General features: G+C 45.6%; 1 protein-coding gene across 1 annotated transcript in view; it reads right to left on the reverse strand.

Moving 5' to 3' along the window:
- MYEF2 (myelin expression factor 2) overlaps nucleotides 1–12,861 on the reverse strand; it is a 64,794-nt gene that overhangs the window by 30,934 nt on the left and 20,999 nt on the right. Inside the window, exons 2-7 of the mRNA XM_075345800.1 lie at nucleotides 4,952–5,148; nucleotides 3,908–3,960; nucleotides 3,091–3,098; nucleotides 2,908–3,001; nucleotides 1,647–1,838; nucleotides 688–841 (exon numbers count right to left, since the gene is read on the reverse strand). Of these exons, the coding sequence (XP_075201915.1) occupies nucleotides 688–841; nucleotides 1,647–1,838; nucleotides 2,908–3,001; nucleotides 3,091–3,098; nucleotides 3,908–3,960; nucleotides 4,952–5,148 (698 nt within the window). The remainder of the gene's footprint in view (nucleotides 1–687; nucleotides 842–1,646; nucleotides 1,839–2,907; nucleotides 3,002–3,090; nucleotides 3,099–3,907; nucleotides 3,961–4,951; nucleotides 5,149–12,861) is intronic.

Consider the following 12,861-nt stretch of genomic DNA (forward strand, 5'->3'; position numbering starts at 1 on the left):
TTCACAAGAGCACAGGACACTTTACATTTGTCCAGGAAGAGATTAAAAAGTATCAGTGGATATAAAAAAAAAAAAAAAAAAAAAAAAAAAAAGTCTGATTTTAACAATTGTCAAGTAATATCTGGACACACACTTTAAATTATCCCTAAGGCTGCTTTCACACATCCGTTTTTTTTGCAGTGCGGCTCAAAAACCTATGCAACGGATGCGGCGAAAAAAACCCGGATCCGTTGCATAAGCTTTTCCATGCGGCCCGTCCGTTTTGATGGATGCGGCTTGATACTGAGCATGCGCAGTTCAAAAAACGCATCCGGCGGCCGGATGCGGTTTTTGCCGCAGGATGCCGCATCCATAGGCTTGCATTGTAAATCGTGCTGCATTGCGCCGGATCCGGCGCGATGCGTTTTCGCCGCCCAAAATAACGTACCAGGCAACATGCCATCCGGCCGGCAAAAACCGGACGCAACGCAAGGCCATGCGGCACAATACGGTGCTAATGCAAGTCTATGCGGAAAAACCGCATCCGGCGGCAAAAAAAAACAAAAAAACCTTGCGTTTTTTCTGCAAAGTGCCGTATTGTGCCGCTCAGCAAAAACCGGGTGTGTGAAAGCAGCCTAAGATTCGCAAAAACGAAGGAGCACCCAACACCACTGCCCAGGTATAACACAAACATACATAAAAGGATACAGATAGCTTGCACTGCTTCAATCGCTTGCTCAAAGGTAACTGTTCCCATTCCTCTGCTTTTGCCATCCTTATCCTCCTTAATATCCGCCCTCTTCACATTTCCAGCAATGCTGAAAACTTCTTTTAATTTCTTCCAACCAACTTTAAAATCAAGCTGTGAAAAATAGAGAGAAACCTAAAGTAAGCTTGTTTGAATCCGCAAACTGAAGAGTTCATCAATCACTAATTACATAAAGAAGTTTACATCCAGGATTACCCCATGTCACTGGTTAGATGTCCCATGATGTACATTTTCGTTACAGGGAATTATAGTGTGAAGTCAGGTCTCGTGCAAAGATGGCTTCATACAGGCATATGCGGTGTTATATGGCCGGCATCTGCAGAGACTGAAGCTCGAACCAATCTCGCTAGTTTAACCAGACCTCTGACAGCACATTTATGTGTCCTCCACGATCTGATGGCTGAGCCATGTTATACCTGCAGTGATTCTCAGCCACAGGCTGTGCTTCATAGGAGAACTGTAATTTTGCTATGTAATGCTGTGGTTTGCAGTATATAGTATAGTACAACAAATCATAACTTCAAGTGTCCTACGGGGACAAAACTATACATTTTTACTGTTTAAATCCCCTCTCCCTTCTATTCAGCTCTTGGGGGTGGGGCAGGACTCTTTCTAGTAACATGTCCAAAAAAATTATTAAAATTATAAGATTAACTGTATATTTAAACAAGAAAAAACAAAACATCAGAATTGCCGTTCTTTGGTCCAAATACCTCGATACACTTTAGTGAAACTACAAGGCAAACCTAAGGCAGAAGCCGCAGAATACTAGCATGTATGCGGAGTTCTGTATATTACGCATATCCCCAGAGCACATCAGCATTTCACTATGTACTGAAAACAGTGACACGAGCTAGAAACACCAATTGTATAGATTAATAGCAGCCAGGTAACATACATTTGCAACAAAAACCGTTGGGCCGAGTCTTCCAGCTCTTAATGCACTGATTATTTCTGGTGGGATGTTAGGGTTGTTAACAATTGAAGGCGGTAGGTTCATCATGCCAGGACCCATGTCAGCGTTATGTACCCCAGGAAACGGACCTCCACCACGCTGCAGAACCCTGCGTGCATGTTCTCCATCTGGATCCTACAAACAGAATTTTATAAGTTTAATACAACACTGTCTCAACTCAGAAAAGTTTGGTAATTGTAACTGGTCGTCCTAAGCATAGACAAAAAGTAACCTTTCTAGGCAATTTCAAGTCTCAGTTAAGAGGATTATTCCCACCTTGAATATTCGGTGGATATGTCAAATGCCGACAGGACAATCCCTTTAAAAGGGAACCTGTCAACAGGTTTTCCCCCTTATAAACTGGCACCAGCAGTGACCTTAGACCCCTCTATAACACGTAAAAAACCCTTTCATAATACTCACCTAGGGAGCGGTCTGATCCGATGGATGTCGCTGCTCTCAGGTCCAGCGCCTCCTCTATCTTGTGTGATCATGCTCACCCTTTCTAGCCACGTCTGCATTTCGCACCCTCAGTCTTTCACACAGGCCTCCATTGCACGCCTGCGCACTTTGATCTGCCCTACTGGGGGCAGATCAAAGTACTGTAATGTGTAGGCACGAGGAAAGGTCAAAGATCACCAGCGCATGTGCACTACAGTATTTTGATCTGCCCTCAGCCGGGCAGATCAAACTGTGTATGCACAGGAACCCAATGGAGGCCTCTGTGTGAATGACGCAGGACGCGTCATGCACACGATGCTGGAAAGGAGGAACTCTGATCGCACAAGATAGAGGAGGCGCTGGACCGGAGAGCAGCACCACCAATCAGACCGGACCGCCCCCTAGGCGAGTATTATAAAAAGGTGGGGGTTTTTTACATTCTACAGAGCAGCCTGGCCTCTTATGTACAGTATTCTGGAATGCTGTATATAAGAGCTCACTGGTGGTGGCCGCAGCTTATAAGGCAATAACCTGATGACACACTCCCTTTAAGATGGACACACACTGAGCCCCGTACTGTAATCTGTCTCCTTTCACGGAAGGCAGAAGAGTCTTAATGGAGATAAACCATTATGAAACATTTTTAGGCTCAAGTATACAGGACATTGTATATAAACAGTTATATGCCAAAGCATCCAAATCCAAGAAAAAAAACAAAAAAAAAACAAAAAAAAAAAACAAAAAACAGAAAACAACATCTTACTGCTTTGATATTAAGGGGTCGTCCATTCAGATCGTGTTTATTCATGACTTCAATGGCCTTCGTTACAAATTCCATGTCCTTGAACTCAACCACACTAAAAGGAGAGAAAACAACAAGTTTGAAGCTCATAAAACATAATACAAAAATTAACTGCACAAAGTGGAAAAAAAAGCAGAAACTTACCCACAGCCCTAAATCCAAAACGTCACATGAAAAAAAAATAAAATAAAAAAAACAAAGAGGACAATTAGTAAATCAGAAGTACATGAGCGACTGTCAAGCAATGAACAGTTGCAGGTCACTAGAAATGAACTTTGCTGCATATTTGGGGGTAGGGTAATTAAAATGGGCCTTTTGTCATTTACAAAAATATGAGACATTTTGTCTTAAATAAATTTAAACTTTAAACAATTGTTGCATGAAAATTCAATTTACATAATCAAAATGTGAACAACTTTTAGCAGTAATGTGTAAAATTTTGAAATTCCAAAACTAAAAGTGATCCCGGGATACAGAGCAGTCTCCTACACCCTCCATACCCAACGTGCCTCCTCAGAAATGGAGGCCTTGACCAGTTTATTCAGTTTCCATTTAAGAGTCTAGCTGAATGACTCGAAACGTTTACAGCGCTGACAGTTGCGCAGCCCCACAAGCCACAACAGGCCTTTCATATAATTCTAGACCAGCTCAGTACAATCCCGATAACGGTCAGATTTGCCAGTTGATTTTTAGCAAAGAACAAAGTTTAAAGGACCAGTATACAGAACCGTCCATACGTCTGCATTGAGCTTTTGGCAGCAAACCAGAATTGTGCAAGAAAATGCTTGGAAACAATGGAAATGCAACCTCATGTAATTTGGATGGAGGCTGTGAGCCTTGGAACATTCATACTGCAATACAGTATTGGAAAATGAAACTTACTTTCCAAATAAAAACTTGAACAGTGAAAACTGATGAGGGACTTTCCACCTCAAACAGCTTGGTTGCCCACGGCACTTACCCTTGATTTTCCTTCAGCATCCTTAAAGAGCTCCACGTATGTAACCTCACCAACTACATAAGACATACAAAGGAAAAATACCAAGAAACAAAGCATTTAACACCAGTATCTTTCTTTACTGTGCCCTGTGCACAGCTCTACAGAACAGATAACCTATTATTCACCAACACTCAGACACAGAACCAACATACCAATGGCTATTGTCATTTAGCTACTTGTCAGGATTGCAAAGCAGCCACATTGTCGAGAGCAATCCAATCTACCAGATTTTACACCACATTACTAGATGTAGGGTTATTTGGTATGATATAGTTGGTGAACAAGTTCAAATATGAATAGGCCCTATACAACTTGTTAACATAAATGGTAAAATGTTGAAGTTTTTCTTCCGACTCACAACAACTGTTTTAAGGTGACTTTCTACCTGAATGTCTTCAATGGTAAAGATTGTCTTAAGATCCAAATTAAACAAAATCAATGTGTTTCACAGCAAGCTACAAGCAAAGAAATACAGTGAATAAAACCAATCAAATAGTCATGTCACCTTACAACAGACACCAGAGACAATTACAAATATTACAAGGTTGAACACGCTGCCGTGAAACCAGGGGTTACATTTTGGCTTTTAGCCATTTCCATTAAGAAAAGAATCTGGTATGTCAATTAATTCCCACCCAACCCAAATTTGGCAGAAATTAAGTCAATTTCACAACTGCAACAGGCACTGAACAAGAACTGCACAACGACAGCCTTGCCTTAGAAACCATGTCACCAAAATTGCCCCTTACGATAGGTCACTACATGACACACAGCAATCACTGCTTTTACGTTTAGCAGAACATTTTACAATAGTGGCCTGTTCCCTCATAGTAAATGCCGGACATTAAGTGCCAACGTCATGTAAGCCAACGCTTCAGTTAGCAGGTAACTTGATTACTGTATAAAGTTACTTTACCTGGGTTACCTGCTGAATCAAGACTTAGGGAACAGTTAAAAATACAGTTATGGCTGGGAATGCGCAGTCATTTCAGACCCAACGTTTACCTTTATCCCTCATGAGATCCTTGATAGCTTGCCACTTCATGTCATAGGGAATATTGCTGATGAAAACCCGATTCCGACTAATACCCTTCTTGTCACCACCGCCTGTTCTCTCTTTTCCATATGGGTGGAACCGGTTTCCCTTTCTATTCCCAGATTTTTCCTTTAGTGGCTTATCTTCTTTATTGAGGTCTTCATCCCTAGTTTATAGGAAACAGGCAGATTAACATAATCGATAGTCAGCGCATATGACAAGATATATTGCTATATACTCTAAAAGAATACGGAGAAAAGAAAGGAGGAGCTTGAGGCAGAGCTCCGCCCCTCCGCCCTCTATAGATTCTCATCAGTAACAGCCATCTCCTATCTCAGTAATGGGAAAGTCCCTCACTGATTACAGATTTTATCCCAGAATTGAGAATTTTGATAATGACTGATCAATTCTACCAGAGAAAGAAGCAAATCTGTGTAATAAGATATTACAAATCCATTTATGAACTAAAAATTAACAACGGTTACACTTTAACCCCTTCACCCCAGAGCGATTTTTTGTTGTTTCCTCCCTTGCTTCCAAGGGCCATAACTTTATTATTCTGTTAATATAGCCATACGAGAGCTTGTTTTTTTACAGAACAAGTTGTACTTTTGAACGACCCCATTCATTCTGCTGCATATTGTATAGACAGCGGGAAGAGAAAAAAAAAAACCCGCACAATTGTTTTTTTGGGGGGGTTTTGTTACTGTGTTCACAATTTTGTAAGACTGACTGGCAATATAATTCACCAGGTCAGTACGAGTTCCTAGATAGATAAAAATAAAACTACATGTTTGCTAAGTGGTGGAAAAAAAAAAAAAAAAAAAAAAAAAAAAACTTTAGTCATCATTTTTCCAAGACCCTTAGGCTATCTGCGCACGCTGCGTTTTTGCAAGTTTTTCGGGTGCGTTTTTGGTCTTAAAACTGCATGAATCTCCTTCCCCAGCAAAGTCTATGAGTTTTCATTTTTGCTGTCCGCACTGTGCAGTTTTGTTTTAGGTGCGTTTTTGTGGTGACCACAAAGATGCAACATGTCAATTCTTTCTGCGTTTATGCCAGAGTTTTTCACCCATGCAATACATTGGAACATAAGCAACAAAAACGCCTGCGCATTTTTAGATTTTTTTTACCGTGGGTGCATTTTTTCGGTTGAAATTGCACAAAGATGTTGCATCTTTGTGGTCACAAAAAAGGCAACATGCACACAGCCTTAGCGGTCGTACTTTTTTTATTATGGTTTTAATTTCAATGGGGCAAAAACTGGGCGACTGGAAATTTTACGGTTTCATGCCCCCCATAATTAAACAAACTTCTTCATTCTACTAGTCCTCCTAAGGAACTTTATTTCAACACACCGACTGCTTCTCCTGATCAGAGCAATGCTTCAGAAATGCTGTTCTGCTGCAAGTGCTGGCGCTCTGTCGGCATTCACAGGAACCACATGGCAGTGATGGGTCATTATCAAACCCCATGCTGTCATTGTAACCCATTAATGCCGAGTGATGTGATGATATCACAGGGCCGCTGATGGCAGCAGGTTACAGTGCGATCCAAAAGTGAGTGTTTGACGTTATCTAAGGGGTTAACAGGCACAGGTGGACCTCTGATCTACCCACGCCTGTTACCTGCACGTCTGTTGATTGGCTCAGTAGACATATGAGGGGAATAATGCAGGCTTGCAGCGCAAGCCCTCATTAAAAAGGGACAGACAGTCAAGGATGTTAGGTCCCCTATGCCCTCTAACCTGGCAGCAGGCACATTTGTGGGCCAAAATTCCCTGCCTAAATCAGCAATGTACAATGCTATTGTCAAAGATTTATTTTTTTGGAGGTGTTTAGCACAGAACAGGCAGACCTCCACATATTTGCATGACCAGTCTGACATGCCTTATCTTGCAGAGCTGTAATCACAATGCAGGCTTTACAATCCTATATATTATAGAGCTTGCTGCTATATACATAGTGGGTGAAGTAATCAGACTGCAAAGTAATCATTGTACCACCTTATAGGAACACTTATAAATTGCCTTACATTGACAACGCTCTCCCTGTGACTGCAAAAGGCTGAATAAAGAGGTACAGCGAGAGTATCAATATTAATCAGTATTACAGCAATATTTAAAGGGAACCTGTCAGCAGAAATTTCCCCTAAAACCTAAAAGATTCCCCCTTTGCAGCTCCTGGGCTGCATTCTAGAAAGGTCCTTGTTATTATTGTGCCCCCTTTCTGACCAAAATACAGAGTTTATAAAGTGGTACCTTTTTGGATTTGGGTTCTGTAAATGTGACACGGGGGCGGGCTGCCTGGCGTCCGTTAGTCTGCCTCCTGCCGCATTAGGCCGTCCCCCATCACTCCTTTCCATAGCTGTGGATGCCGCCCAGTGCTCCACAGGTCCCCGCACATGCCCAGTGCTCATCTCTCGTGGATGAGCACTGTGCCCAGTGTCACCGCTGGTGACGTGCGCGCAGGTTTTAGATTATGGGCGGTGCTGTGATGTTTATTACCTAGCAACCGCCCATAATCGCGGGACTGCGCTTTCCCCCTCTGCGTCCTTCGTTCTGCGCAAGCGCGGTGCTGCTGACCCCACGTCACCTCCTTCCCATCTATTTCCTGCCTCAGGGCAAGATGGGAAGGAGGTGACGTGGGGTCAGCAGCACCGCGCTTGCGCAGAACGAAGGACGCCGAGGGTGAAAGCACGGTCCCGCGATTATGGGCGGTTGCTTGGTAATAAACATCACAGCACCGCCCATAATCTAAAGCCTGCGCGCACGTCACCAGCGGTGACACTGGGCACAGTGCTCATCCACGAGAGATGAGCACTGGGCATGCGCGGGGACCTGTGGAGCACTGGGCGGCATCCACAGCTATGGAAAGGAGTGATGGGGGACGGCCTAAAGCGGCAGGAGGCAGAATAACGGGCGCCAGGCAGCCCGCCCCCGTGTCACATTTACAGAATCCAAATCTAAAAAAGGTACCACTTTATAAACTCTGTATTTTGGTCAGAAAGGGGGCACAGTAATAACAAGGACCTTTCTAGAATGCAGCCCAGGAGCTGCAGAGGGGGAATCTTTTAGGTTTTAGGGGAAATTTCTGCTGACAGGTTCCCTTTAACCACTTCACCCCTGATCCTGTTTTTTACCTTCATGACCAAGTTATTTTTCTCCAGTTCTGACCAGTGTCATTGTATGCTTCAATGGATCCCAGTGTTGGAGACTTTTTTCATGACATTGTATTTCGTAATAGTGGTAAATTTAGGATATTTTTTGCGTTTGTGATTCAAATGTTTATGGATGACAGAACTGTTATTCAAGTGTAAAAAGAACTGATCCCTGTATGAAAATTGTGTTTATTTGTGAAAATTTGGAAAATTTAGTGAAAATTCCTCATATTTTTAAACTTTGACTTTGTATGCCTTTAAACCAGATGCATGTCACACAAAATAGTTAATAAATAACATTTCCCATGTCTGCTTTACGTCAGCACAATTGTCGAAACTTTTTTTTGGTAGGAAGTTAAAAGGGTTCAAAGTTCATCAGCAATATCTCATTTTTCCAACAAATTTACTAAACCATTTTTTTTTTCTTTATATGAACAGCTCCACATTTGAAGTGACAGAGGCCTAAGTGTCAGAAAATCCCCAAAAGAAGGGAATTTTGTTTACTTACCGTAAATTCCTTTTCTTCTAGCTCCAATTGGGAGACCCAGACAATTGGGTGTATAGCTATTGCCTCCGGAGGCCACACAAAGTATTACACTTAAAAGTGTAAGGCCCCTCCCCTTCTGGCTATACACCCCCAGTGGGATCACTGGCTCACCAGTTTTAGTGCCAAAGCAAGAAGGAGGAAAGCCAATAACTGGTTTAAAGACCAATTCAATCCGAGGAAACATCGGAGAACTGAACCATACCACATGAACAACATGTGTACCCGAAAAAACAGAAAAAACCCCGAGAAAACAGGGCGGGTGCTGGGTCTCCCAATTGGAGCTAGAAGAAAAGGAATTTACGGTAAGTAAACAAAATTCCCTTCTTCTTTTTCGCTCCTAATTGGGAGACCCAGACAATTGGGACGTCCAAAAGCAGTCCCTGGGTGGGTAAAAGAATACCTCGTGATAGGGCCGTCAAACAGCCCTTCCCTACAGGTGGGCAATCGCCGCCTGAAGGACTTATCTACCTAGGCTGGCGTCTGCCGAAGCGTAGGTATGCACCTGAAAATGCTTGGTAAGAGTATGCAGATTCAATCAGGTAGGTGCCTGACACACCTGCTGAGCCGCAGCCTGGTGCCGTAATGCCCAGGATGCACCCACGGCTCTGGTAGAATGGGCCTTCAGCCTTGAGAGAACCAGAAGCCCAGTAGAACTGTAGGTTTCAAGAATTGGTTCCTCGATCCCCCGAGCCAGGGTGGATTCAGAAGCTTGCGACTGTTTACGCCGACTAGCAACAAGGACAAAGAGTGCATCCGGGTGGCGCAGGAGCGCCATGCGGGAAGTAGAACCTGAGTGCTCTCACCAGAACCAACAGATGCAAATCCTTCTGAAATTGATGGACTGGACGAGGACACAAAGAAGGTGAGGTGATATCCTGATTGATATGAAAGTGGGATACCACCTTAGGGAGAAATTCCGGAATCGGACGCAGAACTACCCTGTCCTGGTGAAGGACCAGGAAGGGAGATTTGTATGAGAGCGTTGCTAGCTCGGAAAGTCTCCTAAGAGACGAGACCGTTACTAGAAGGCCACTTCCCGAGAAAAGCGGGAAGGGAGACCTCTTTCAAGGCTCGAAAGGCGGCATCTGGAGAGCAATTAGAACCTTGTTCAGATCCCAGGGCTCTAACGGCCGCCTGTACGGAGTGCTGAGAAGACAAACTCCCCGTAGGAACGTGCGTACCTGAGGAAGTCGTTTCTGAAAAAATACAGATAGCGCTGAGACTTGTCCCTAAAGGGAACTGAGCGACAACCCTCTTTCCAACCTAGATTGCAGGAAGGAAGGAAACATAGACGATGCAACCGGCCAGGGAGAAACACCCTGCGCCGAGCACCGAGATAAGAATATCCTCCACGTCCTGTGGTGAATCTTGGCGGACGTTGGTATGCTAGCCTGTCTCATGGTGGCAACCACGTCCTGAGGTAATCCTGACGACACTAGGTTCCAGGACTCAAAGCCACACCATCAGGTTGAGGGCCGTAGAATTCAAATGGAAGAATGGCCCTTGAGACAGCCAGTCTGATTGGTCTGGTAGTGCCCCCGGTTAGCCTACCGTGAGGCACCACAGAACCGGGAACCACAACATCCTCGGCCAATCTGTAGCGACGAGGATGGCGCGGCCGCAGTCGGACCTGATCTAACGCAGCACTCTGGGCAACAATGCCAGAGGTGGCACATAAGGTAGCTGGAACTGCGACCAATGCTGAACTAAGGCGTCTGCCGCCAGAGCTCGATGATTGTGAAACTGTGCCATGAAGCTGGCACATTGTTGTTGTGCCGTGACGCCATTAGATCGACGTCCGGCCTCTGTCAGCGGCGCCAGATCTCCTGAAACCCGTCCGGGTGAAGAGACCATACCCTTTCGGCCACACCCCGGCGACTTAGGAAGTCAGCTTCCTAGTTTTCCACGCCTGGGATGTGAACTGTGGATACGGTGGATGCCGTGTCTTCCACCCACATCAGAACTTGCCGGACTTCCTGGAAGGCTTGCCGGTTGCGCGTTCTTCCTTGGTGGTTGATGTATGCCACCGCTGTGGAGCTGTCCGACTGAAGTCGGAATTGCTTGCTGTCCAGCTGGTGTTGGAAGGCTTGTAGGGCAAGATACACTGCTCTGTGTTCAAGAACATTGATCTGAAGGGTGGACTCTTGCTGAGTCCACGTACCCTGAGCGCTGTGGTGGAGAAAAACTGCTCCCCACTCTGATAGACTCGCGTCTGTCGTAACTATCGCCCAGGATGGGGATAGGAAGGACCTTCTTTTTTAACCATAAGGTGGGAAGAAGCCACCACCGTAGAGATTCTTGGCCGCCTGAGAAAGAAAGACGACTCTGTTGAGGGAGGTCGACTCCCCGTCCCATTGGCGGAGAATGTCACATTGTAGTGGACGCAGATGAAACTGCGCGAAAAGAACTGCCTCCATTGCTACCATCTTACGTAGGAAGTGCATGAGGCGTCTCAATGTATGCGACTGGTTCTTAAAGAAGAGATTGCAGCCCGTAGTGAATGCTGTTTGTCTAGCGGAAGCTTCACTATCGCTGAGAGAGTATGAAACTCCATGCCTAGATATGTTAGTGATAGGGTCGGGGTCGGATCTGACTTCAAAAAGTTGATGATCCACCCAAAACTCTAGAGAGTCTCCAGCGCAACGTTCGGGCAGTGTCGGCATGTTTCCTAAGAGAGTGCCTTGACAAGTAGATCGTCTAAATATGGGATCACAGAGTGACCCTGAGAGTGCAGGACTGTGACTACTGCTGCCCTGACCCTGGCGAAGACCAGTGGGACTGTCGCTAGCCGGAAGGTAGAGCTACGAACAGAAGGTGTTCGTCTCCTATAACGAAGCGTAGAAACGCTAGTGCTCTGGATCAATCGGCACGTGTGGACAAGCATCCTAGATGCCTAATGATGCTAGGAAATCTCCTTGGGACATTGAGGCGATGACATGGCGGAGGGATTCCATCCGGAACCGCCTGGTGTCCACGAGCTTGCTGAGCAGTTTAAGATCCAGAAGGGACGGAACGGCCTGTTCTTAAAGGCCCCGCAAATAATTTGGGGTAAAAACCGTGACCTTGTTCCTGAAGAGGAACGGGGGTCATCACTCTTTCTGCCTATAGAGTGTACCCTGTTTGCAGAAGAGCAGCGGCTCGGCCGGGAGGTGGAGAAGTTCTGAAGAATCGAGTTGGAGGACGAGAAGTGAGCTCTATCCTGTACCCGTGAGACAGAATGTCTCACACCCAACGGTCATTGACCTATGGCAGCTAAATATCGCCAAGGCGGGTGAGCCTGCTACCGACCGAGGATGCGGAGAGAGGAGGCCGCAAGTCATGAGGAAGCCGCCTTGGAAGCGGGTTTTCAGACTGTCTCTTTTTTGGGCGCGACTGAGCCCGCCAAGAATCTGAGCTCCTCTGATCCTGCTGAGACCACATTGGACGAGGAAAAAAGGGACCTGCCCGAGCCTCGAAAAGACCGAAACCACGACTGCCTCCTGCTCTGTTGAGGTTTGTTGTGTCCGGGCTGAGGAAAGGAAGAATCCTTACCCCTGGACTGTTTTATGGTTACATCCAAACGCTCACCAAACAGTCGGTCAGCAGAAAAAGGCCACTGGTTAAGCAACCTTTTTTGGAAGCAGAATCTGCCTTCCATTCACTTAACGAGCAGACCAGGCTCTGATTAAAAACACGGAGTAGCGGAGGCTACTGCCGTACGGTTCGCAGAGTCTAGGGCAACCTGAATCGCGTAAGAAACAAATGCAGACATTTGAGAGGTTAAGGATGCCACCTGCGGCACAGATGTACGTGTAACCGTGTCAATCTGTGTAAGACAAGCTGAAATAGCTTGGAGTGCCCCAAGGGTGAGAATGCTGGAGCCAACGTGCGCCGACAGTCTCATAGATGGATTTAGACCAGAGATCCATCTGTCTGTCAGTGGCATCTTTAAGTGCAGCTCTATCTCCCGCTGCAACTATGGATCTAGCTACAAGCCTGGAGATTGGAGGATGCCGCTTGGGACACTGGGTCCAGTCCTTGACCACGTCAGGGGGCAGGGATAACGTGTATCCTAAGCCGTTTGGAGAAGCGCATATCTGGATAAGTGTGGTGTTCCTGGACTGCCTCACTAAAGGCAGAGTGGTCCAGAAAAATACGTGAAGCTGACTCCTCCACTGGAGGGGCTGTGAGACATAA

The sequence above is a fragment of the Anomaloglossus baeobatrachus genome, chromosome 4, assembly GCF_048569485.1.
Source record: "Anomaloglossus baeobatrachus isolate aAnoBae1 chromosome 4, aAnoBae1.hap1, whole genome shotgun sequence".
Lineage (NCBI taxonomy): Eukaryota > Metazoa > Chordata > Amphibia > Anura > Aromobatidae > Anomaloglossus > Anomaloglossus baeobatrachus.